Source organism: Schistocerca cancellata, chromosome 1, assembly GCF_023864275.1.
Source record: "Schistocerca cancellata isolate TAMUIC-IGC-003103 chromosome 1, iqSchCanc2.1, whole genome shotgun sequence".
In the NCBI taxonomy this organism is placed as follows: Eukaryota; Metazoa; Arthropoda; class Insecta; order Orthoptera; family Acrididae; genus Schistocerca; species Schistocerca cancellata.
In genome coordinates, this window is record NC_064626.1 from 909,968,488 (window position 1) to 909,996,453 (window position 27,966).

Sequence of the window (27,966 nt, forward strand, 5' to 3'; positions counted from 1 at the left end):
TGATTGTTATTGTTGTTTCAACTTGTGGGTTATTTGGTGGTCTATGCAAGAATGATTTAATGTCTGTATTTGTGTCTTTGTATTCTATGTATGTTAGCTGAAATTTTTCTTCTATATCCAACATGTGTGTCACTTCGTGTTCTATCTGTGCTTGTTCTGGTGGCTGTCTGAAGATTTAGTTTTCCTCTGATTGTTTAATTGATGTGAGTTTTCTTGGTTTGTTTGCTCCGCGATAGTTTGAGTCCATTACTGTATTTTCTTCTTCTTCTTCTGACTGCACATAATTTGTTCCAGTATTTGTTGTACTTGTTGGTTGATGTTTTCTAATTCTGACTGGGGTATCCTGAAATTTTTGATTATTACACGGATCTGATCAGCTAGTCGTTGTTCTGTTAAAAATTTTAATTCTGGGTATCCGGTAATAAATGTCATGTATACTTGTGATCTGTATCCAGTTGTGTTGGTTCCTAAGTTTGTTGCTTGGTAATAACAGAACATGAGGTGTGGGTTAACTTCATCTGACCATCTCATCCTCTGTCTTTGTTTTCCTTCTAGGGTGGTTGCAGGAAGAATATCCTGCAAAACACCTCTATTTGGATTTAAATCATTTTCCGTGTGGCTAGCAGTTTCGTTACCACTGCGGACGGGCATAGGGTTCAAGCGTCGTCCCCGACCATCATATTATTATTATTATCTTCTTTCTTTTCTCAGACGTTATGTCTGGTTAAAAATGGAAAGTGACGCGGACCTTCATCAACCGTGACTTCCTTTTAACTGTACGGTATATGTTATATTGCATTTAGGAACTTTCGGGTGATTGAACATGTATCAATAATTATGGATTTCTGTAGTTGTATATATAAGTTTGGAAATAGCTGTATTGCATTGATGTACTGGTGGATATTGTGTGAAATGAATCCTGTGGTTGATAGTATAATCGGTATAATGTCAACTTTATCCTGATGCCACATGTCCTTGACTTCCTCAGCCAGTTGGATGTATTTTTCAATTTTTTCTCCTGTTTTCTTCTGTATATTTGTTGTATTGGGTATGGATATTTCGATTAGTTGTGTTAATTTCTTCTTTTTATTGGTGAGTATGATGTCAGCTTTGTTATGTGGTGTTGTTTTATCTGTTATAATGGTTTTGTTTCATTATAATTTGTATTCATTATTCTCCAGTGCATTTTGTGGTGCATACTTGTATGTGGGAACATGTTGTTTTATTAGTTTATGTTGTATGGCGAGTTGTTGATGTATTATTTTTGCTACATTGTCATGTCTTCTGGGGTATTCTGTATTTGCTAGCATTGTACAGCCACTTGTGATGTGATCTACTGTTTCTATTTGTTGTTTGCAAAGTCTGCATTTATCTGTTGTGGTATTGGGATCTTTAATAATATGCTTGCTGTAATATCTGGTGTTTATTGTTTGATCCTGTATTGCAATCATGAATCCTTCCGTCTCACTGTATATATTGCCTTTTCTTAGCCATGTGTTGGATGCGTCTTGATCGATGTGTGGCTGTGTTAGATGATACGGGTGCTTGCCATGTAGTGTTTTCTTTTTCCAATTTACTTTCTTCATATCTGTTGATGTTATGTGATCTAAAGGGTTGTAGAAGTGGTTATGAAATTGCAGTGGTGTAGCCGATGTATTTATATCAGTGATTGCTTTGTGTACTTTGCTAGTTTCTGCTCGTTCTATAAAGAATTTTCTTAAATTGTCTACCTGTCCATAATGTAGGTTTTTTATGTCGATAAATCCCCTTCCTCCTTCCTTTCTGCTTAATGTGAATCTTTCTGTTGCTGAATGTATGTGATGTATTCTATATTTGTGGCATTGTGATCGTGTAAGTGTATTGAGTGCTTCTAGGTCTGTGTTACTCCATTTCATTACTCCAAATGAGTAGGTCAATATTGGTATAGCATAAGTATTTATAGCTTTTGTCTTGTTTCTTGCTGTCAATTCTGTTTTCAGTATTTTTGTTAGTCTTTGTCTATATTTTTCTTTTAGTTCTTCTTTAATATTTGTATTATCTATTCCTATTTTTTGTCTGTATCCTAGATATTTATAGGCATCTGTTTTTTCCATCGCTTCTATGGAGTCACTGTGGTTATTCAATATGTAATCTTCTTGTTTAGTGTGTTTTCCTTTGACTATGCTATTTTTCTTACATTTGTCTGTTCCAAAAGCCATATTTATATCACTGCTGAATACTTCTGTTATCTTTAGTAATTGGTTGGAGTGTTGATTGGTTGCTGCCAGTAGTTTTAGATCATCCATGTACAGCAAATGTGTGATTTTGTGTGGGTATGTTCCAGTAATATTATATCCATAATTTGTATTATTTAGCATGTTGGATAGTGGGTTCAGAGCAAGACAGAACCAGAAAGGGCTTAATGAGTCTCCTTGGTATATTCCACGCTTAATCTGTATTGGCTGTGATGTGATATTACCTGAATTTCTTTGGATATTAAGTGTGGTTTTCCAGTTTTTCATTACTATGTTTAGGAACTGAATCAATTTAGGATCTACTTTGTATATTTCCAATATCTGTAGTAACCATGAGTGGGGTACACTATCAAAAGCTTTTTGGTAATCAATGTATGCGTAGTGTAGTGACCTTTGTTTAGTTTTAGCTTGATATGTCATCTCTGTATCTATTATCAGTTGCTCTTTACATCCTCGTGCTCCTTTGCAGCAGCCTTTTTGTTCTTCATTTATAATTTTGTTCTGTGTTGTATGTGTCATTAGTTTCTGTGTAATGACTGAAGTTAACATTTTGTATATTGTTGGTAGGCATGTTATGGGGCGATATTTAGCTGGGTTTGCTGTGTTTGCTTGATCTTTAGGTTTCAGATAGGTTATTCCATGTGTAAGTGTATCAGGAAATGTGTATGGGTCTGCAATGTAACTGTTAAATAATTTAGTTAGATGTGAATGTGTTGAGGTGAACTTCTTTAGCCAGAAATTTGCTATTTTATCATTTCCAGTGGTTTTCCAATAGTGCGTAGAATTAATTGCTCGGGTGACTTCATGTTTCAAGATTATTACTTCAGGCATTTGTGGTATCATCTTGTATGTGTCTGTTTTTGCTTGTATCCACCGTGTGTGCCTGTTATGTTGTACCGTGTTTGACCATATGTTGCTCCAGAAGTGTTCCATGTCTGTTATGTTTGGTGGATTGTCTATTTTAATGTGTGTGTTATCTATTGTTTGGTAAAATCTTTTTTGGTTTGTGTTGAATGTTTGGTTTTGTTTCCTTCTATTTTCACTTTTTTTGTATCTTCTAAGTCGTTTGGCCAATGCTTGTAATTTCTGCTTTTTTTTCATCTAATTGCTCTATTGCTTCTTGTTGTGAGATTTTACCTAACCTTTTTCGTTTTTTGTCTGATATTTCATTTCTTATAAATTGTGTTAGCTGTCCAATGTTTTTTCTCAGTTTTTCTATTCTGATCTGTAGCCTGTGTTGCCATGCTGGTTTTGTGGGTTTCTTCTGTGTGTTGGTTTGTTCTGATCTCTGCCTAGTGTGTATATTTAGTGTAGTGAGTGCTCCTATATAAACCAGTAGTTGTAACTCTTCCATAGTTGTATTTTCATTTATTTTGTTGTGTATGATTGTGTTGATAGTTTTTATTGTTGTTTCGACTTGTGGGTTATTTGGCGGTCTATGCAAGAATGGTCTAATGTCTGTATTTGTGTCTTTGTATTCTATATATGTCAGCTGAAATTTCTCTTCTATATCTAACATGTGTGTCTCTTCGTGTTCTATTTGTGCTTGTTCTGGTGGCTGTCTTAAGATTTCATTTTCCTCTGATTGTTTAATTGATGCTTGTTGGTCTTTGTTTGTTTGCTCTGGGATGTTTGAGTCCATTACTGTATTTTCTTCTTCTTTTGATTGCACATTATTTTGTTCCAGTATTTGTTGTACTTGTTGCTTGATGTTTTCTAATTGTGACTGAGGTATCCTGTTATTTTTTATTATTACACGGATCTGATCAGCTAGTCGTTGTTCTGTTAAAAATTTTAATTCCGGGTATCTGGTAATAAATGTTGTGTATACTTGTGATCTGTATCCAGTTGTGTTGGTTCCTAGGTTTGTTGCTTGGTAATAACAGAACATGAGGTGTCGATTAACTTCATCTGACCATCTCATCCTCTGTCTTTGTTTTCCTTCTAGGGTGGTTGCAGGAAGCATATCCTGCAAAACACCTCTATTTTGATTTAAATCATTTTCCAGTTGGCTAGCAGTGTTGTTACCATTGTGGGCGGGCATAGGGTTCAAGCGTCGTCCCCGACCATGACGGCGCTTGTCCGAGGCTTCTTTAGTTCTGTCCTGAACCAAGTAATCACACTAAAAGGGGGGTTAGCCCTATTAGTGGTTTGTTCTTTTCGTCGCCTTTTACGACTGGCAGAACATACCGGAGGCCTATTCTTTTCCCGGGCCTCCACGGGGTTTATTAGTATTATTATTATTATTATTATTTCACTTAACAAGAGTTGTACAAATGGCCTACTTTTGTTTCTTTCAAGAAAATATTGCCAGAAATGCCGTCTCAAAGTGGACAAAAACTCAGTGATGCACTGCTGAAGACTGAGCTAATATTTGCACAAACAATGTGGACACTAGTGCAGTATCTGATGGGAGTGACTGTAAATGGGAAAAGCCTTTATGGTCACTTCCATCAGCCACCATGCCGAGTGCCTGCAGCGATTTATCTTAATTTTATTGTAACTTTATGTGAATGGTAATTGTTTCATAATAGCATTTCTAAATTTCTCAAACTTTGATCTTTGTAGGGCTTTGGTCAGTATGTCTGCTAATTGTTCTCCCATATTACAATATTTTATCTCTAACAAACCTTCTCTGTATTGTTCGCTGACATAGTGAAATTTTACATCTATATGTTTGCTTCATCTAACCAACTGTCCTGGTTTGATCATTTGGATAGCACTTTGATTGTCTACATGAGGAATGATTTTCACTTTTCTTCAGGTTAACTCTTGTATTAGGGTATTGATGTGATTTATTTCTTTGGTGCATTCTGCTGCTAAAATGTATTCTGCTTCAGTTGATGAAGTAGCTGTCACACTTTGCTTCTAGGAACACCAACTACTTAGAGAACCATTATGAAGAACTATGTATGCACTTGTACTTTTTGTGTCTCTTAAATCTTGAGCATAATCGGCATCACAATAAACATTTAAATGAATACTGTCATATTCTTCACTTTCTTTTTTCTTATAGAAAAGATCATAATTCTTGGAACCTTGTAGATATCTAAGAGATCTTTTTACATTTTTGTAATCCCTTTTCTTGGGGTCTTCTGTGAAGCGGCTCTCATAATTTACTGTAAATACAAGATCTGGTCTGGTTTTACATGACAAATAAAGAAAGGGGACTGATGACCATAGCTGTTAAGTCCCATAGTGCTCAGAGTCATTTGAACCAACAAATAAAGAAGGCTTCTTATGGCTTCACGATATGCAAATTCAATGTGTTCGTTATCTTGATTTTCTTCATTTGTCTTTCTCTCTGGAACTAATGGAGTCTTCATGGCCTTACAGTCAGTCATACTGAATTTTCTAGTACTTTCTTTGCATACTGTTCTTGGTGTAAAAATATTCCATCCTCTGTCTTCATTATTTGTATCCCTAAGTACATATCTGGATTTTCTACCACAACCATTCCAAATTTCTTCTTAAGTGTCTTTAGTATATGTTCAATTTTCTCCAAGTCTTTTCCTATTATGATTCCATCAGCAACATGTATAGCCACGTACATTTCTTCAGTTGCATCTTTAAATATGCACTGATCTGATTTCAATTGAATTAGTCCTTCTGATTTTAGGAAATCTGTCAAAGTTTTATTCCATCTGGATGGGCCTTGTTTAAGTCCATACAGAGCTTTCTTCAAAACACAGATTTTTCCAGCTTCTTTGTATCCTTCAGGTACCTTCATAAAAATTTCTTCATCCAGTTTCCCACAGAGAAATGCTGTTTTGACATCAAACACTCTCAGATGGAAACTTTTCTCTGCTGCCAGCGCAAACAACTATTATATCAATGAACAAATATCTACTACTGGGCTGAATAATTCCTTGAAATCTACATCCCTTTCTTGTTGACAACCTCTGATAACTAGTCTGGCCTTGTATCGTCCATCATCTTTGACTTTAAAGATCTATTTGCTTGTTAAAAAGTTGAAGAGATCTCTTTTCTTCTTCAATTGCTTTTAATCAGTTTTCTTTGTCTGGACCACTCATACATTCTTCATAGGTGAGGAAAGCTGTTTCATAATCATTATATTTTACTGGTTTTTTCAAACTAGTTCTTTTCCTAAGATTGTAGTTTCTTGTGTCTTCATTGCATGTTATTACTTCTTGATTTTCTTCTCCTTGATTTTCATGGTGTTCTATTTCATTTTCTTGACTGCTAGTATCATTTGATAGTTCACCAATAACAAGATTTTTCTGCAGAGTTTCTTTCGTCACTTTCTGCTCAAATTCAACATCTCTTGACACAACAATATTTCTTCTTTCTGCATCAAACAGTCTGTAGCCATTTGGTGCATAACCAGCAAAAATGTATGAATTACTTGTTACATCTAGTTTCTTCAAATAGCCTAAATTTTTGGCAAAAACTCTTGATCCAAAAATTTGAAGTCTTGACAGGTCTGGTCTTTTCCGAAACTATTTCTCTGCAAGTGTGGCACTTCGATGGATAGTTGGGCTTCTATTGATTAAGTATGTAGCTGTGAGCACTGCCTCTCCCCATAGCTCTTTCTTTAGTTTGCTATCGAATATCGTATATCTTGCCTTGTTCATTATTGTCAGATTTAGTCTCTCTGCTTTCCCATAGAGCTCAGGGCTATAAGGAATACTATAGTCTAGCACAATTACTTTTCCTTCACACCAATTCTTAAACTCATGGCTGGTGTATTCAACACCTTTATCACATCTTATTTTTGACACTTTTGTATTTAACTTATTTTCACTTTCTAACACATATTTTCTTATGAATCTTTCAGCCTCTGACTTTTATCTTAACAAGTAGGTTACACAGAAATGAGTGAAATCATCTAACACTGTCATGTAGTACCTATATCTATTAAATGTTGGGGGTTCTATCTCTCCACAGATATCAGTATGTACAATTTCAAGAGGTCTTGTTGCTCTTTCTCTCACAGTAGAAAATGGTTTTCTTGTTAATTTAGCTCTCACACAAGCTTTGCACAATTGTTCTGCTGAGCATGAACTATTAGGAACTCCTTCACACATTCTCTTGATCTTTGAAGTACAGCGTATGCCTGGATGACCTAGTTTCTTATGCCATTCTTGTTTTTCTTCTTGTATCAGTAGTAATTGCATTCCTGATTTAATGTTCACTTCATACAACCCATTTCTTATTTTTTGTCCTTTCAAAACAGGTATTTCACCTTTATAGATTTGAACGGAATGTTTAGTAAATACAACTGTACAATCTTTTACAGTGATTGCATTTACAGACATCAGATTTCTGCTCATTTCAGGAACATACATAACTTCTTTTAGAACACAGTTATCTCCTACAAAGTTTTCTGTTGCAACTATTTTCATTGATCCACCTTGTTTGGCAACTTTTAGAATACTATCATAATGTCCCACATTTGTTAACTTGTCCACTTCATTACACAAATGTCCTATACATGCACTATCAACAACCATGACCATATCATCTTTCTCATTGGCTTCTTGTGAAATCTTTCCTTTGTTACATTCATATGCAATATGCGCAGTGTATTCCATCTTCTTTTCTTCATCAATGTCTTGTTTCTTGTTTTCTTAAGTGACTAGATCTTCTTCTATGTCTTCAAAAGTGCAAAATGATAGTTTTTCGCGGTCTTTGTTCTTAAAATAACAATCTTCTTCTTTATGGTTAGTCCTTTTTCAATGAGGACTGGGCTTGAAAGATCTCAATTTCAGTTCTTGAATTTTATTTTTACTTTTAAAGTAACACTCTTCTTCTTTGTGATTATTCCTCTTGCATATAGAATAGTGTTCTTTCTTCTTAGGCTTCTTGCATTCTCTCGCAAAATGTCCACGACCACCAGCATTTTTACAAATTATATCTTTTATTTTTGTTAAACCCAACATCAAAGGCAATACTCGCTTCTTGATTACCGTTTTTCAGTCATTCCTCTTCTCTTACAAGCCCTGCAATTAGATTTTCCATAGTCTTCTCACCGCTGGGTGACAAATACCATGCTGGAGAACAGTGTTTGTGTTCTTCTGGTAAAATAGACAATAACTTAGGTATGATCACAAAATCTGTCATCTTTTCTGACTGGAGATGATTCAGTTCAAATACTATATTCTGTAGTGCACTTATATCATATGTCTCTGGTTTTATTGTACTTGAAACTACAAAATTCTTGAAGGAACTACTGAGTTCTTTGAGACGCATCTCTTTTATAAATTGCTTTAAGTTTATCATACATTGCCTTGGAAGTTTAACAACACAACACATGTGGCTTTACCTTTTTCTCAATTGTTCTCATTATAAAATGTTTTGCCTTGCTGTCCATTTTCAGCCATTTTTCTGTTTTTCTAAAGTTTTGCAATTTTCCTGTTTTTCAGTTCCATCCACAATATCACACAGGTCTCGCGTATTAAATAATATTCTAATTTCAACATACCACAGATTGAATGTTCTATCATCTTTAAGCACTTGTATATCACGAAATTCTTTGTTTTCTTGACACATCTTTAACTATCTTTAACTGTTTTACTTCCTTATTCATGCCTTCTATTTTTAGTTTTTCTATTTTCTTATTGCTCTGGGCCCATAACCTGCTGTGATTTTTATCTTAATTTTATTGTAACTTTATGAGAATGTAATAACACACATACATAGACACAAAGTAGAAAAACACGATACACACTTGATATGTTGCTATGTCAAGCTACCTTACAGATATATTTTATTTTTATATAAACTCTTAGATGTTAAGCACTATTCTTTTAAGCACATACAGTAAACATTGTATTTTACTTGCTCTGCACCTTTCAACAGTGTCAACTTTGTTTGCGCATACAGTATGAGATCAAAGAAATAACTGTGTCTTCCCATATATTGAATTGCTATGGCCGTATTTCTGCATATATTAAACTAGTTACCACGAAATTCTACCAATGTCTATTGGGAACACGTGCAAATGTTCATACAAATTTTATCAAAATCCATTATGGTCATGCAAGAACCTGTAGACCACTTTAAATGGAATGCCCCCAATAATGCACATCTCACTGAAATCAATTTGGAGAACACAAATGTTAATCAGACCATTTCCAGCTTTTATCATTTCAAAGAAGGGATTTTCCTTATTTCTGATAAAACAGTGGATAAGGAAATTTGCTAATCTGTTCTGCAACATTTTGACAACATTATCTATAGAACCCTCTTGCAGCACTTTAACTACTCTTCCTGTCTCATTATTCCACTGATACCAGCTGATGAGTTTTGCTGAGCAATGAACCAATGAGTTTAGGAATTCTTCATACTGCTTTATATTTCCACATTTCTGGAATGGGCCAAATAGCTTTTTGAAAAATGTTTTGGAATTCCTATTTTTCATTAGCAAAAAATCAAATGTTACACGTGTAAAAGCATTTTTGGCAACTGTGATATGCTATAAAATAGTTTTTTTCCCCATCAGAATTTTTGTAAGTCATAGCAAATCAAAAAGTAGTAACTACAATTTTTGTTTTATCAAATATAAAATTATGGTTGTACGGCAAACTTTTCCATTTAATTTGTTACAGATTTAACAATACTTGATTTCCCTAAACTATTTTAAAATGTAAAAATTATCTCCAAATATTATTTGAAATTGTTTGGAGGTGTATATACAATTTATTGAAAAGAACATTTTTGTAACAAAATATAATGTACCAAAAGTCATCAGTTTCTTCTACTATTTGAGTAAATATTTGTCAGTTGTTTTTTCAGCAAAAACGTAATTAATATGTAACATTATGATGGGAAGTATTGTATAACGTGAAGTACTGTGTAACTTCAGGAATTATACATTATGACTTTTGAATTTTCATGGAATGACCAATGAGGAAACCATCCATTATATGTATTTAAAGCTGGTCTGAAGTAGTAGCATAGCACAGAATCACAAGATGGAGGTAGTTATACAGGTTGTGGCAAATTGGTCCGCATTCAACGATAATTTTATAAGTACTAAGTGTCTTTTTTGTTGCAAAAAAGTGGTAAAAGGAATCTGAATAATGCCCAACATTCCAGAAATTGTATCGTTCCAAAAGTTTCTCACGAGTGGACAAACAGAAAATAGTGTGCGATTGTGGAGGAAAATGTACCGGTCATGAATCAGCAGTTCAAATGTGCATCAAAGGAGTAGAACTTCCTGTGACAGGATCACTCCTAAGTGAATTAATGGACTCAAAAAGTTACGTGAAAATGCTTGAAGATTTGCTAAGGGATATTACTCAAACTCCTGTGAAGTCAACAAATGATGAGGTGTCTCAGATCAGTGAGTACAAAAAAACTTTATATCCCATGCCTAAATGGACGAACCGCCATGTGCTGTCAATTAACAAATACGATAGTTTGATGCCAAATATAACAAATTCAAACATTATTCAGAACGTAAAATTAATAATGGAGGTAAATAATAAATGCAAGAGCAACACAGAACAGAAAAATAGTGAGGACTGGATTACAAATGCTAGTGTACACACCCACAATACAAGAAGGAAGAATGAAGTACGGAGCATACCCCAACGACTGGCAATGCTAGAAAAAGGACCCCAGTACTCTGGTATCAGACTACTAAGAAATCTGCCTAAAAACCTGCAAGATAGTGTACCTGACAATGACTTTCCAAAGAAACTTAAAGACTATCTCAGGGAAAAAGAGTTTTACAGTGTTGCAGAATACTTATGACGTTAAATTTGTATATATTGTTATTCATTATCAATTATGTAAAAATGTAAGCTAAAGGTGTAGAAAAATAAGTGATAATGAATATTAATACTCTGACATGTCCTATATTACACGTACATTTACTGTACACAATGTAATCTTACAGGATCAAATAAAATTCAATTCAATTCAATCACTCCCATCACTAGATGCAACGAATAAACATTCATTCACTATATGTGCAGTAAACAAGACAAAAGCAATTAGTAGTGAAAATGAAACACTATGTGAAGACCTGATGAATAACAGTGAATCTGTGTATACTCCAACAGTCATGGTAGAGGAATCACAAACATCTTAAAATTTGATCATCATGTTAACACCACTAGTCTCGTTAAATCAGGAGCTCCTATATGTGAAATCATCAAGAACTGCTCCAATAACAAACACTGCACAGTTCTAATAGCATGTGCAAATGATGTTCATAAAAAGGATCTTAAAGGAGCTACAAGATGCCTAAGAAAAACAATAATGTTATTGGAAAATCAAAAAACGATAGTGGTAGGAATCCCACACAGATTTCACCTTCAAAATTTCTCCTGTGTAAACAAAGAGACAGTACAATAAACTCTGCAGAGCCTTTCAGAAAACATTCTTTCTCTGCACAGGGGATATGCACTGTGATCTCTTCATCAGACATGGTCTGCATCTTAATGCTATAGGAAAAATTGTCATCTGTAATAAAATCATGACAATTATGAAGACTATTCACAACACATTTAGTTCAACTGCCATTCCTCTATCTCAGAAACTCACAACAGTTCCACAAAATGCTAACCAGTTTCATAAAATTGTAGTGATGTATCCCAAACCTCAGGAACAGAACCAACAGATCACTCAGAGATTGACAGTACATACAGAGTCAACAGCAGATACCATAGAAGGAATATGTCGCAGGAAAAGTTATGCTAGTACCCTAAAAACAGCAGCAGCAGTTCCAGCCTCTCCAGTGGAAATAAGTGAGGAAAAAACCAGCACCAGTTGCAATGTCTAATGAAGTGAGCCAAAGGAAAAAAAAAAAAAGCAACGAATAATGGAAACTACATCAATGACAACAGAGGCCACAGGAGGCACCTGTCTCCTTAACAAGAGAAGAGTCTCACCACCAGCCCATCTGGCTATTATTAACTGGTGTGAAGAAAATACTGAGGTAAGAAATCTATGAAAATCTGTACTTATCAAACAATGGAAAAAATCCAGGATGGAATGTAACAATATTATGAGAAGGAAAATTGCTACCCACCATACAGCAGAGATACTGAGTCGCATCATTCCAATTACTGCTTCACAGCCTGTGCCATATGGATCCTTCCCACCAACACCAGCTTTTCTGAACTGTGCAGGTGAGAACTTTCCCTGGAATACATCCTATATTCCTATAACCCTCCTGTCCTCAACCTTCGTTAGTTGCTGTCCTCAACCATCCAGCCCCTTCCTTGCTCCCATTCCAGCACTACACAGCCGTCATTCCACTGCCACCAAACCCAGTCCTCCCCCCCCCCCCCCACTCACCCTCCCGACCCCAACATTCCCCTGCCCTCTGCCTAACCTGTAGCATTTTACTGTCCACCATCCCCACCATACTACCATACTATCTGACCCCCTCACCACCCCAGCCTCCTCCTTATCTCCACCCAGTCGCCACTCCCATCATGCACTGGTGGTGCTGCTCACAGTGTGGTTACAGTTGCCCGAGATTGCAGTTTTTGTGTGTGTGTGTGTGTGTGTGTGTGTGTGTGTGTGTGTGTGTGTATGAGAGAGAGAGAGAGAGAGAGAGAGAGAGAGAGAGAGAGAGAGAGAGAGAGAGAGAGAGCGATTTTGGGGTGGCTAACTAGTGTGTAGCGCAGGAATTTGTTTGTGGTAAGTTCCCGAGTTGTTATGTTTTGTGTGGGTTTTGATGTGCTGTGGGTTCGGTTTTATTTATCGCAGTTGTAGGTGTTTGTTTTTTTTATATCATTAGCTGTGATTGACCTCTACACGTTAAGGGAAGTGTCGGATTCCAATTTTTGTCGTCGTAGATATGTGTCTTTTGGTATTGTCAGCTGTGGTTGACCTATATAGGTTAAGGGAAGTGCGATTCCAATTTTTGTTATTTTAGGTGTTGGTTTTGTGGTATCAATAGTTGCGGTCTGATTCTAATTTTTGTAGTTGTAGGTTTTTATGTTGTGGTACTGATCAAATGCGGATGAGCTATATAGGTGAAGGAGGGAAGTGACCAATTCCTGTGAAGTTTGCGGATGTAGCGGAATGTGGGAAATTTGCATTGTTTTTCACAGTTCTTTTGTCATTGTCTTGCGTGGTTTGAGATCATTGTGTGCATTTTTATATGTTTATATTTAGCTTGCTCCCACCCTAAAACCCCCAATGTCCTGCGCCTGTCCCATTAGTTTGATTATATTTTTGGAGAGAGATGTTATTGTTATATTTATATGTATTTTTATGTTTGTTGTCACGTTTGCGTAGTGACGTCATAGGCACCATATTCGAGTTGTGGAGAATGGTCATTTCCCCCATATTGATGACATCATGGGTCAATGCAGATGGGTGGAATCGGGTGCTTCTGTAATCCCAATTTGTGTATGATAAAAAAGCACACCCTCAGTCCGCAATAATCAATCAGTCATTTGAGCAAGACAACCTCTCTGGTGTGCTAAAGTACGCAGAGGTAAAACCACTAAACAAAAAAAGGATCAAGAGAGGATATGGGGAATTACCGCCCCTTCTCTATCCTCCCAGTGCTATCCAAAGCATTTGAAAAAATAGCTGCAGTCCAGATAACAAATTTTATTATGAAACATGGTGTTGTTCTTAAAAACCAATATGGGTTCCAAAATGGGAAAAGCACCACAAGTGCTATTAAGAATTCATTGAAAAAAATCTGCACATCACTAGACAAAAGCAACAAAGCAGCAGGTATCTTCTGCAACCTTACAAAGGCATTCGATTCTGTGAATTACTTCATGCTGCTTCATAAACTAGAGAGATAAGTCATCAGACAAAATGCTCTGCAGTGGCTCAGGTTTTATCTGACAAACAGGAAACAAAGGGTAATCGTAACATCTAATACCATAAATTATTCATCTCAGTGCGATACAATATCAGAAGGAGTCCCTCAAGGCTGAATTTTGGGGCCAATATTGTTTCTCTTTTACATAAATGATTTACCTCTTAATACCAATGCCCAGCCAGTCATGTTTGCTGATGATACTTGAGTACTCCTTGAAAAACAAAATTTGGGAGAAATTCCAGATGGTGTTATAAACACACCAAACAACCTAGATACATGGTTTCAACAAAATGACCTTAAACTTAACTTTTCAAAGACCTTGTCTACACAATTTAGAGTCAAACAATCATAAATCCGTGATATCAGCACTGTACATAAAAATCAAGTTGTGGACAAAGCTTAGTCCATTAAATTCTTGGAACTAAACATGGATGAAAATTTGACCTGGCAAGCACATATAGATTATTTCACTACAAAATTAAACAGCCATGCCCTTGCAATGCATATGACATAACCTGCAGAAAAGTGGTGTACCACAGTAACTTTGAATCCATAATTAGAAATGATTTAATTTTTGGGAAAATTTGAGCTACATGTCACAAATACTCCTAGTTCAAAAAAGAATCGTTAGAAAAATGTGTGCTGCCCCCTCCAAGAACGTCCTGCACCCTTGTACATATTTGCAATTATCATCTTTTTATATAGTAACCCTGAGCTAAAGGAAGAAAACCATTGAAAGAAACATTCCACATGGGAAAAATATATTAAAAACAAAGATTCCATGACTTACCAAATGGGAAAGCGGTGGTAGATAGGCACAATAAGAAACACACACACAAAATTTCGAGCTTTCGCAACCCCCGGTTGCTTCGTCAGGAAAGAGGGAAGGAGAGGGAAAGATGAAAGGATGTGGGTTTTAAGGGAGAGGGTAAGGAGTCATTCCAATCCCGGGAGTGGAAAGACTTACCTTAGGGGGAAAAAAGGACACACACACACACACACACACACACACACACACACACACACACACACACAGAGAGAGAGAGAGAGAGAGTATACCTGTCCAGTTTTCCCCCTAAGGTAAGTCTTTCCGCTCCAGTTGCGAAAGCTCGAAATTTTGTGTGTTTGTGTTTCTTATTATGCCTATCTACCAGCGCTTTCCCGTTTGGTAAGTCATGGAATCTTTGTTTTTAATATATATATATGTATATATATATATATATATATATATACAAAGAAAATTTCATGCTTCCACCACATCGCTTAAAACTCTACCAACAGATACTCCAGTGCACGGAAATGAAAATTTAAAATAAACTCACAGGTAGAGATGTACTGAGGATTGAGTAGGTTCACTGAAGAGAAAACGATATGATCTCCTGGTGGAAACATGCTACTATTCAACTGAGGAATTTATGAATGATGAAATCAGCATTTGAATAGTGTGACTGTTTAATATTATAGCATTGTATACAATATTGTACATAATGTATTGTTACATCATAAGAAAAATAATTTAATAATATTACTATGTCCAATATCAATCTGTACTGGTAAAAAGTAGTGTTAGGGAATTAAGTATATCGTAAGGCTAAAAATTGATGTCTCTCCTATACAGCATGATCAGATGATCTGTAAATGTATGTTAAGAAACGAATAAAATACAAATAGGCCACAAAAGTAACACTAAGTGCTGTAGTCTTCTTGCTAAAATTAAATATTTATTTGTAAAATAGGAAAGCAGTTCTGAAAATATTAGCATGGAAAGCATTTCAGTCAAAGACAATTTAGGTGTTACGAAGTATTCTTCAAAGGTATTTTCCTGGGATGTAGCCTTGTACATAACTGGCACGTGGACGAGAAGCAGTTTAAACAAAATAACGCAAGATTCTGACATGCACACAACACTGAAGATTACTTGATAACTAATGAGGAAGTAATGTATTGAACTGGGAAGAAAAGAAATTTATGGTACATCTTGAGTACAAGAAAGTATTGCTAATAGGACACATCCTGAGGTACCAAGAAATTGTCACTTTGGTAATGGCGCAAAGTACAACATTGTGGAAAGGGAGTGGAGGAAAGTGTCCATATAAGATGACAAATGCTCAACAACTAAGCATATTAAAATACTTGTAGGCTACTGTAAACATGCAAGATGAAGAGATTTGGACAGGACAAATAAGCATGAATCAACCCGGTATTCGGCCTGAAGACCACACCACCATTTGTAAACACACTGTGTAGGCCAACCTATTCCTTTATGTGCTATAACGTCATACAAGTGCAACAATATTAAGCTGAGTATGGACATAAATGAATACTTTCTATGAAACTCATCATACAGGTACAGTGACATTCAAAATCATATCATTCAGAATCATATTGGAGACATAAATGTACGCTTATGCTTGACATCTAAAACCTCCATTAGCGAATTCCACAGCTACCAAGTCGTGCCACTTGACTATAAAACATTTATGTTAGGTACTTACCTTCACTCTGTCGTTGCGAATCTTTTCTATAAATTCTGTCCGTTCATCCGACGTTGACTTTTTCAATTCTGACTTGTTTACTGATTCATGTGTTGTTTTCAGTTTCTTTGACGGACTGCCAGACGACATTTTCACCACGATTTCTGAAACGGCTGAATTGGTACGAATTACTAACAATGAGCGGACAGAAAGGTTGTAATTGTACATGCCCCTTCCACATAATTTCAACAATAACAATGACTTATGGCCAAGAGAAATATTGTTTGCACTTAGGATCTCTCATGCAAGCTTATTCCCGGTGCCCATCACCTTAAGATTATATAAACAATTCCACGTGCTATTTGTTTGTTCTGTTTCTGTCAAGCGCAGCGCCAAATTTTATAGAGAAAAATTAACCTGAATATCAGAGCCACACTTCCCAAGCATATGATTTGTTTTTGTGTTAAGGTGTTCCTGTCTGCAAAACAAAACCGAAGTATGTTTTCTTTACATAAATAAATATTAATAACAAACCTTACAAACACAAACCCACTTACGCAATTTCACGCTTCGTGCTTCTGTTTATGACGTCATTAGAAAAAATGGAATTATGGGATGTCAGTACGCTATCATTGTTTTATCGTTTCGTTCGCCTGATGGAATTGAGTGTTATGCTAGAGGACTGGTTCTTGTCAACACACCTTCAAGACAAGTTTTACGACAGAAAAAACGGATCTGTATCTACTGAAAAAGGGAACGAAGTTATTTCTTAAAGAGGAGAAATATGTGTTCCAGATTTTTATTGTCGGTTTTGTGAGGTTATGAGGTCCCAAGTGATCGGTAATTATGTACTCGGAGTATTGGACTGTGTGTTCGTAGATTCAAAGTCTCGACAATATCTTATTCTTATTAATCATTTCATGCCGTAAACCACTGTTCGAAACGTTAATTTACAAACCAGTATCAACCAACCAATCATGGCGAGGAAGGTCACGTGGTACAGGTCGTCGTGGCGTTTTAGCTTTCAGCTGCTCCGAGAGGCAGCTGCAGGTCGGCTGCTGTGATGGGAGGACAGAAGTGTCGCGAAATCTCTTAGTTTTTTTTATCTGTTTAAATATTGATTTAGATGTCTCTTGGAGCACCTTAGAACGTTCCGTAAAATGACCATAATAGTTTTTTTGATAGATACCTCAGCTTCTATGAATCAAAGAGCTTATTTAGGTGGACGCCCAACCTTACTCGATGTTGCTAAAGGCGCTGTAGAGACATTCGTTAAGGTACGTTTCCCCTTGTAAACAAATTATTCCTCACGTAGCGGTAACTCGAATTTCAGTAAATTTTATTGTCTCCAGGTACGTCAAAGATCTCCAGAAAGTAGAGGTGACAGATACATGCTATTAACGTTTGAAGAACCGCCTTCAAATATAAAGGTAAGAAAATGAAAATATTAGCACTTAGCAAAATCATATATCGCTAGTTTTTGCATGCTGTTGCTCTATGTGAAAGTGGTTTGCCTTTGATGAGTGGGTACATGTTGTCTAAATTTGTCAGACTCAACTTGACATCCGTATTCTAACTTGTCGTATCATTGCATCTTTGAACGTTGATATTCTCTGTAATTGAATGAGATGGGCATTTGTTCTCACCGGGGTGCGGAGGGGAGTTGTTTTCTGCTGTAAACAAATTGAAATTTTGCTCGAAACGCAGTTGTTAAGTTTATTATACAGTCTGTTTTCGCTGTCAAATAATAGACGGGGAAAACATCAAAAATCGTCATTTGTATCGCAACAGCGCTCCTTGCATAAAAAATATTCATTTTTTTTCATCGGTGTTTGACTGTATTTGAACGATTGTATTCATTAGAAGAAAGCTCTGCGGTTTATCTGCTAGGGAATAATTAGATCTTGGGTTATTTTTCCAACAAATCTATAACATTGGTAACCCATAATGACTGGTGTATGCATTTATCAACATAAAACGTGTGCACATGTAAATTTGAAGTATGTTAAAGTGTTGTGATAAGATGATAAAAGAACTGTCTGTTTTTCCTGTATATTTCACGCACACCCCATAAAAAATCACAAAATTAGATATCTGGGATCAGCAGTACGACATATACAGAAGGCCCAACTTATTAAATGTAAACATTCTGTTACTCTGTTATGGGCTACTGCCCAGCCATTGTTAAGGTTTAAAGTTTATGGACCTTCAACATACGTGTTGGAACTAATGTCAAGGCAGTTTTATTTACATGTAGACTTGTACCCTTTGAAGAACATAAAAGGGGTACTTCTTTGTTTACTGTATGTTTGTTTCTTTTTGTAACATTCACAAATGTAGTAACTGAAGAATGACTGCTCATTGTGTGCCTTATTTTCCTTGTGCTGGCAACATGATCTCTATATATGGTGCTAAAGAATGTGCTTGGTTTTTTGCTGTGAAATAAAAATCTTGATTTTGAGGAGGTTCTAATAAGGTGTATTCATTCATTCATTAATCTGTCCATTGACAGTTTTCATAGTCTAGGTGTAGTCAGGACATGGGCCCTAAACAATTTTACATTTGTACATACAAGCTAATGTAACACGGACAAGTCTGATTTAGTCCAAATGTAATTTATCACCCTTGTATAAACATGTATAGCCTTTTCATTGAGTGTCTACTAGATTTATCAACATGTCATTTTGTCATGAGGCTTGTTAGCTTGAAATAACCATTCACACTACCGTTTGTGTATGGTTGATATCCCTTGATAGAATGAGCTGATATGTGTCCAACAGATTTGAGCAGTATTCTTGTAAGACCATGAAATTTTTTGCATGCAGTTTCTTTTATAAACAAAACAATGGTTTCCTGGAATGCTAACAATGAATTATAACCTGCTCTTTGCATTACTGTTAGTTTATGTGGGTGTTCAGATAGTGTGTGTCTGTCTGTTCACTAAACATACACTCCCAAATATTAGTATAAAATAACTGCCTTTAGTTGTGACTTGTTAATGCTGTAGTCAAAGGATAACTGTAGGCTGAAAAAAAGCCAGAGACCACATTACCAAATAGGTCATTAGTCAATAACATGAACACTACTACAGTCCTCACTGCTACATCAGGTATTACTTCTGTCAACAAATGATGTAAAATTGAGTCCGCAATCATAATTACACCAGACAATGTAATACTCAGTCTTTATTGCTTTTTTGTGATGGAAACTGGTTTTAAAGTTTCCTATACAATAAAAGATGATCATGGTGGGGTATTATACTGGTGTGTGTGTGTGTGTAAAAAGACTCTCAGTTTAGAACAAGATAAGTAATCAGTTTTTATTGTCAAAAGTAATAACACATTCACTCTTAATCATACACGCATAGGTGTTGTCAGCATCTTTGCATGGATGATCTATTGTAAACTTTAGCAGGAAATTTTCAATTCTGTCTCAAAACTGGCTAGGTATCAATATTACGAAAAGGTGAGATTGTTGCTCACCATATAGCAGAGATGCTGATAGGCACAACAAAGAGACTGTCAAACAATTAAACTTTCAGCCAAAAGGCTTTCAACAGAATTTTACACACATACCACATTCTCTGGCTGTTGAGGCCAGACTGCGAGCAGTAGTGCATGATGGGAGAAGCAGTCTGAATCTGGGTGGTGGGGGTAAGGAGGAGACTGGGGCAGGTAGGTGGAGGGCGGTAAAGTTAGATATCGTATAGGAATGTATTTTCTTTAGGTGCCTGTGGTACTGAATCGAAAGTTTTTGAACACATAGAATCAGTAAATCACCGTGGATTCTTTTATACATGGAACTGATATATAGTGTGTGTGAGAAGAATGCAATTTTGCGTTATCTGTGTTATTGAAATACATGCACGTTTCCATGGTGAAGCTTACTTTGTTGCACTCTGTAGTTCCAATAATTGAACTCCAAATACGTTATCGGGTTGTGCCACAAATAAATGAGTGAAATACGGCAGTAGTTCTGTGGACCAGCTCTACATTTTTTAATGAAACAAATTTCTCACAAAAGGGTCATAGTTCCTTTAAGGCGATCTACCTAGTTACTGTAAGTTCATGCCTAGCCAGAACTGCAATATTGTACACAATTTCATGAAGCCAAAATACAAGTTTTAAGGCACCTGATTTTCCTGATGTTGAGAATAGTGTGCCAGTATCAACTCTCCCCCTTAACCCCACACAAACTCTTTCTATGAAATCAGTTGAATATTGAAAGAAAATTGCTAATTGAAACAGATCTAGTAGCTGGACTGGTTGAACATCACAGTTCCTATTTTATATACTTCCCGCTAATCTTCCTCATACCTATGAACTGACTTACTGTGGTAGAACTAGGTTTCCCTACATTTACAATTTGTTGTGAGTGGCAAAATATGTGATAGGCCTAAGTGAAAGGAAAAAAATCATTGAACCCACTGAGGAATGAATACCACGTTTTAGGAGTTATAGTAAGATGCAGTAACTATCTCATACTATGAGAACTTTTTGAAAAAAATCATCTTATAAAAATTCATTTCAGTTAGCAGCAATTTTTCACTCCAATGTGTAGTCAGTGAAACACAGCTGACTTGCATTACATACACTTGAGCTTAGAATATTATTCCCATATGCAGTGTGTATTCTTCTGTGTGAATATTTTACGAGCCATTTAATGGTGTGTGCTGGGTGTTACATCTGGTGCAGCTAGCTTTTCCCCCAGCTTCATTTGTATATGGCGCATGGGTTGGTAGAGTTAATGTTACTAGACTCTTACTGGAACATTCACTCTCAGAATGTCAACAGTAAACTTCTCAGTGAAGGGCCATGCCTCCCTTGCAGTGTCTGCCACTGGAGTTTGTTGAGACTCTCCTTATTTCTCACACCATGTGACGAAACACATGGCTCTTCCTTGGATCTTCTCTATCTCCTCTACCTCTCCTGTTAATCCAACCCTGTAAGGTTCTCAGGCTAAGAAACAATACTGAAGAACCAGTCTTAAGTTTTATGTAAGGCACTGCTTTCATGGATGAATTTCCTAAATATACTGTGAATCCCAGTCTTACAGTTGTTCTATGGTCATTCCTCCTTAGGTCTGTCCAGATGGTTTCTGCTAAGTACTTTACGCTTGGTACTGTTTCTAATGGCTTGTTACTGCTAGTGTAATCAGACAGTAGAGGATTTATTCACCTATATATGAGCAAGACATTACATTTATTTACGTTCAGAGTTAGCTACCAATCCTCGCACCAATAGTAGAGCCTCTGTAAATCTTCCTTAGTTGATTGTCAGTGAGTTATTTTTCTCCATCCATGCCCCCTCATACCCTTCTTATTTGGTTTTTGTGCCGTCCAATTGAAAGTGGTATGGGAGGGAATATGGTACATTGACATAATTATAGAATATTGTGATGTAGATATAAATTTTCATCAACACTGGGTTTGTAGATAAGTTTTTAATGTTCGGTATTGTGTCCTGTTTCTCAATTGCTCATGTGCAAGTAAGAACAGTCATGAATTAAATGTGATTATACTGTTGCACTAAAGCGTAATCCAGTCTGAGCTGCTGGAGATGATGGGCCTGTGTGCATGAGGTGTTAAGTTTAAGTGTGTTTTTGTTGTTTCTATCACCAACTCAACCTGTCATCTTTACAGTGAGTAGGAATCTATCTTTTCTTTTTATTGTTGTTCTAACCAGGAGTTCCCATTGTTTGATAAATACCTCAAAATATACAGAAACATAGTCTATGTAACTGTGCTTTGAGAGGTTAGGATAGGTGGTCAGATGTTTTCACTTCACCACAATTGCATTAATCACTAGGAAATAAATATTTATCATACTGCTTTTGCCACTTAACTGTATGATGTATATGTGTTAAAGCAAAATCAATTTTGTTTTCTACTTTTTATTTAGGCTGGATGGAAGGAAAATTTAGCAACATTTATGAATGAACTTAAGAATTTGAACTGTGTGGGAATGACCACAATGGGTGCTGCCTTAAAACATGCATTTGATGTATTGAATATTAATCGAATGCAGACTGGCATTGATACTTATGGACAAGGGCGTTGTCCTTTCTTTTTAGAGCCTTCAGTGATCGTAGTCATCACTGATGGAGGAAAACTTTCAAACAACAGTGGTGTCCAAGAGGATGTAAGTATACACCCCACCCATCCACCTGTCCTCACACAAATAAAAAATCTGTACAGTTTTCATTTTGTGTCTACTTTAATGAAAGTGAATGTTAAATGTACAGAACCTGCTTATCAAGTTTCCTTGTACCGAAGGTTATTTTAGTTAATTTCATACATTTGAAACTTCCGTGTCTATTACAGTTCAATTTGCCTATGCATTCCCCAATACCTGGCTCTGAACTGACAAGGGAACCATTCCGTTGGGACCAACGGCTATTTTCACTTGTCCTTAGACTGGCAGGAACCCCTGCTATTGACAGGGATATTGGACTCGTGCCCAGTGACTGCTCTCCAATAGATGCCATGTGTGAAGTAACTGGAGGTATGTGACTTCTGAATATTCTGCTACCATTTATTTTGCATATACTGTGGCACACATAAGAAATGATGTTTGTTGCTGTTAGTAGCGAGTATGCAACTTTGAAACTATCATTACCAGAGTAGCTTACTATTAGGTGTAACCTCCAAGGTGTACAACTTTGCTTCTGCCGTTTTTTTTCCCCCCAACATTTGAGGACTTAATGAAACAAATTGGTTACACATGTATCATTCAAAGTATTTTCAATCGCTGGCCACTACTTTCTCCAGTCCTTCGGGCAGTGTATGAATCCCATGTCAAAAAAATTGCTCATCTTTTGAAGCAATCCATTAATCGATCCAATTTGTGACTTCTTCATAAGATCACAAGTGTTGGTCGGCTAGGTCATGCGCCATTGATATAGGTAATAGGTAATAGTCAGAGGGAGCAATATCCAGAGAATATGGCGGGTTAGGTAGGACTTCTCATTTACATGTTTCCTAGTACGTTTTGATCCCTTTTGCAACATGGGGTCGAGCGTTGTTGTGCTGCAAAAATCACTTTATCATGCCTCTCACAGTATTGCGGCCATTTGTCTTTCAATGCTATGCTCCAACGCATTAATTGTGTTTGATAAAGAGCGCCTGTGATTGTTTCATTTGGTTTTAACACTTCATAATACACGATGTCGAGCTGGTCCCACCAAATCAGAGCAAGATCTTGGAACTGTGAATATTTGGTTTGGCCGTCAACATGGGAGCATGGGCGGGATATCCCCATGATTTTTTGCGTTGAGGGTTATCGTAATAAACCCATTTTTCATCCCTGGTCACAATGTGATGCAGAAATCGTTTCCGTTTTTGCCTCTGTAGCAACTATTCACAAACGCCGTTCAACGTCTTTTCATTTCAGCTCATACGGGACCCAAGTTCGTTCCTTCTGAATCATGCCCATAGCCTTGAGACATTTTGAAATGGCTTGCTGTGTCACTCCCACTAATCGGGCCAATTCTTCTTGAGTTTGACGCAGAGTCTCCACTCTGCAATGTTTCCAATTCTGCATCTTTGAAGACATTCTCTCTTCCACCACTATGCCGGTTTACAATATTAAAATCACGGTTCTTGAAGTGTTGAAACCACTCAAGACACGTTCTTTCACTAATAACGTCCTTACCATACGTACTTGAGAGCATGCGATGAGACTCGGCCACTGTTTTCTTTATATTGAAACAAAATGGTAACAACTCCCACAACTGACAAGAATTGGACTCGTAAACTGACATTTTCAATCAAGAACAAGTTTATGATGCAGACACAAATCAACTAATGTTTTAATGAGGTTATGTTGACCGAGGTCCAAGCTAATTGCTTGATGTCTGCAATCTCTTTTTTTTTTACCACTGCTTACCGTTGTCGCCACCTATCGCCAAACGGCGGAAGCAAAGTTGTACACCTTGTATTGAGAAACTACATGTTAATAATGTCTTTAACCTCATGCCAAATATTGTAAATGCAATTTTTTCTGGAGTAGTGAAAAAATTTAATAGAGCCCACATTAAATGTAGTAACTATAAAAGTATTCAGATCACTGTGTATGTTAGACAGTCATCTGTTTTATTAATATAAATCATAATACAGTAGACTAACATATGAAGCACTGAGTTCTGCTACTGATGCAAAAATAAATATCACTGTAATAAGAGATCAAATATGTACCGTACTGTTTTTAGAAGCTTGTTTTACATAAATAATATCAAAGCAATCCTGTACCTGTACACTGAGGTGTCAAAAGTTGCAGGATTCCTCCAAATATCATGTTGGAACTCCTTTTTCCCAGTGTAGTGCAGCAGCTCATTGGGGGATGGACACGGCAAGTCTTTGCAAGTCCCCTGTGGAATACTGAGCCCTGCTGCCTCTATAGCCCTTCATAATTGCAAGAGTTGCAGGTGCAGGATTTTGTGTACTAACTGACCTCCAATTAAGTTTCATAAATGTTCGATGGGATTCATGTCGGATGACGGTTTGCCAAATCATTCGTTTGAATTGTCCAGAATGTTCTTCAAACCAATCGTGAAAAAGTGTGGCCTGTGACATGCTACATTGTCATCCATAAAAATTCCATCATTGTTTGGGACATGTAAGTCCATGGATGGCTCTAAATAGTCTCCATATAGGTGAACATAACCATTTCCCATTAGTGATTGGTTCAGTTGGAGCAGAGCACCAAGTCCACACCATTATGGAGCCACCACCAGCTTTCAGTGCCTTGTCAACAAATAGAGTCCATGGTTTCATGGGGTCTACACCGCACTTAAACTCTACCATCAGCTCTTACCAACTAAAATCAGGACTCATCTGACGAGGCCACAGTTTTCCAGTCATCTAGGGTCCTACGGATGTGGTCACAAACCCAGGAGAGGCACTGCAGGCAATATCATGCTGTTAGGAAAGGCACTCATGTCGGTCATCTGCTGCCATAGCTCATAAATGCCAAATATTGCTGTGTTGTCCCAACAGATACGTTTGTCATACGCCCCACAGCTGTTTCACACAGTGCTGCTTGTCTGTAAGCACTAACAACTCTAGGTAAAAACCAGTGTTCCGTCATTAAGTGAAGGCCACTGGTCACTGCATTGCCCGTGGTGAGAGGTAATGCCTGAAATTTGATATTCTCAGCATACTTTGACACTGTGAATCTCAGAATATTGAATTCCCTAACGATTTCTGAAATGGGATCTCACGTGGCTAGGTCCAACGAACTACAATTCTGCATTAAAAGTCTATTAATTCTTGTTGTGTGGCCAGAATGTCGTTGGAGACCTTTTCACATCAATCACCTTAGTACAAATGATAGCGCCGCCAAATCAGTGCCCTTTAATACCTTTTGTGTGCAATACTAATGCCTTCTGTATATGTGCATATTGCCATCCCATGACTTTTGTCACCTCAGTGTATACCATGACCAGCCATTCAGTATCCATTTCTGTATGTACTCATTCCTTCTGATGGTTCCATTCATGAAGATCTTCACCTACGCACATCCAAGCTGTTACTGCATGCTTTCTAATGCCATCCATCCACTTGCCATTAGGTCATTGTATCTCTCTCTTAATTTCTCTCTGGGAATCCAGCTAAGAACCCTTTGATCCATCTGCCAATAATTCATCTGGTTACATGTGTGACCAATCTCCGTTTCATTCTCTTTATGTTCATGATTACCTCTTCCTTTGTCTATTCATTTTTCTCTCTTTCCTAGCTATCACCAATTTTAATATATTGGTATGCTTGCAACAGCATGAATACCTAAAATGTTCAAAGGTGCCCCAATAAAAATGGGGTTTTCCCGTGCTCATACCTCAGGTTTTGTTGGTGATAATGAGGTACGATCAGATGTTTGGGTTAGCCCTAGGGCTAGGAACCATTTGTATACCCAACAGAAGGATCGTCTTTGTGTTACTATCGTACAGTACAAGGTCAAAGTATGAATATAACTTACACACTTTCTCCTGTTTAGGCAAATGGAGCAAATCAGTTGGTTCTTTCTTTATTTGTTGTGATGTAAAAAGACAGCTATGCATACCAAATGGGCAAAATTTTTACAATGTATTCCTAAGATCCTTATCTTAAACAACCTTGAAAATTTCATTGATGTATTTCTCCATTTCTAAGATATGGAGGGTCAAAGCAACCCTTCTTCTACATGAAAAATTCGCGATGAGGCAAAATCCAAGTAGTAAGTAACTGCACAAGTTGCTCCAATTTGAACAGCATATTTTCTGAGCTATCTCCCAGGGTTTCAAAAATCTTTGTCCGGTATTGAGAAACACCCCAAAAACATTTTTTTAACTAAAATCCGGCCGCAGATTCCAAGACAGCTATACACTGCAAGTAGCTGTAATTTTTGTGACGTATTCCTGAGATCCTAAGCTTGAACAACCTTTAAAATTTTCTTTATTATTTATCCGTTTCTGAGATTACAGAGGTTCACGTTTATCCACTCGTACAAAAAAAAAAAAAAAAAAAAAAACTGATGTGAGGCACAAATGTAGTTTATAAAGTGACATAGCACAGAGAAATATACTGTAAAGTGTGCCTGTTATCATCTGGGAACCCCATGTTGTTGTACTGAAGCACAAGCGCAATTTTTTTGCATGTGAAATTCTGTCTGAGGTATAATATTGGTTTTACATTATTTCAATTCCACATAAGTAAACTATCTCAGTTTTACTGACCAGTACATTTGTTTTCTTGTGAGTTACATGCTCTGCTGCCACAGGGAAAAGGAGGGAACCAGCAGAAAAATGCCCCTATTGGAGTGCAAAAAATGTGAATTTTCCTGTTTATTTAAAAGTCTCTGACTTAAAAGTGTGGTACCAGCTGCCTCACTCTACCTTCCTCAGCACCTTTAGAAACTTTTTCAAAAATTTTGAAATGCAAATATACCCACACTTTTTTGTGCTGTGAGAGGAGGAGCCAGTGGCAGTGGGGAAAAGACGAAGAAGTAATAAATACTGGAATATAGCAGACAGTAGTTGTTGCAGAAAGAAAGGAGACAGTGGCATTGTGAGAGAGAGGCACACAGTGGCAGAGGAACATTATGGAAAATGACAGTATAGTGCTAGGAAAAAAGTGGAGACATTTGGGGGGGGGGGGGGGGTAAAATTAAGAGAAAGTGGAAGTGGGTGAGAGCCAGTGATGAGAGACAGAGTATATGATAATAACAATGAGGAAGAGAGAGATAGTGACAGAGAGAAGCAATGGGAAGTAAGAGAGAGCAAAAGGGAGACAGTGACAGTGATAGGAGAAGACTGTATTAGTAGGGCAAATGAAGGGGACTGTGACTGTGACAGACAGGGACACAAAGAGATAATGACAATGAATTGGGCTGAATGGGCGAGAAAGAGCAACTGGGAGTGGATGGATATGAGCGACTTAGAGTGATGGACTAATGTGTGAGTTGCAGTGGGGGAGCTTGTGGGAGTGTGACGTGAGTTGCATGTTAAAGTGTGAATA

At 36.9% G+C, this 27,966-nt stretch overlaps 2 protein-coding genes across 10 annotated transcripts in view; one reads left to right on the plus strand and one right to left on the minus strand.

Annotated features, from left to right (window-relative positions):
- Nucleotides 1-17,165, minus strand: part of LOC126191077 (deoxyribodipyrimidine photo-lyase) — a 120,480-nt gene extending 103,315 nt beyond the window's left edge. For 6 of the 9 annotated variants that reach the window (XR_007538318.1, XM_049931799.1, XM_049931860.1 and 3 more), the window contains exon 1: nucleotides 16,497-16,791. Coding sequence is in view for 8 of the 9 variants with exons in the window: in XM_049931799.1 (XP_049787756.1) it covers nucleotides 16,497-16,703 (207 nt within the window). In the remaining variant the exon portion in view is untranslated. Of the gene's footprint in view, nucleotides 1-16,496; nucleotides 16,792-16,892; nucleotides 16,954-17,009 lie in introns of those variants that run through there. The other 3 variants (XM_049931841.1, XM_049931832.1, XM_049931849.1) reach the window with 3 other exon arrangements.
- Nucleotides 17,166-17,622: 457 nt separating this feature from the next.
- LOC126191066 (integrator complex subunit 6-B-like) overlaps nucleotides 17,623-27,966 on the plus strand; it is a 36,130-nt gene continuing 25,786 nt past the window's right edge. Inside the window, exons 1-4 of the mRNA XM_049931789.1 lie at nucleotides 17,623-17,752; nucleotides 17,828-17,905; nucleotides 22,376-22,615; nucleotides 22,798-22,978. Coding sequence (XP_049787746.1) covers nucleotides 17,636-17,752; nucleotides 17,828-17,905; nucleotides 22,376-22,615; nucleotides 22,798-22,978 — 616 coding nt within the window. The 5' untranslated portion in view covers nucleotides 17,623-17,635. The remainder of the gene's footprint in view (nucleotides 17,753-17,827; nucleotides 17,906-22,375; nucleotides 22,616-22,797; nucleotides 22,979-27,966) is intronic.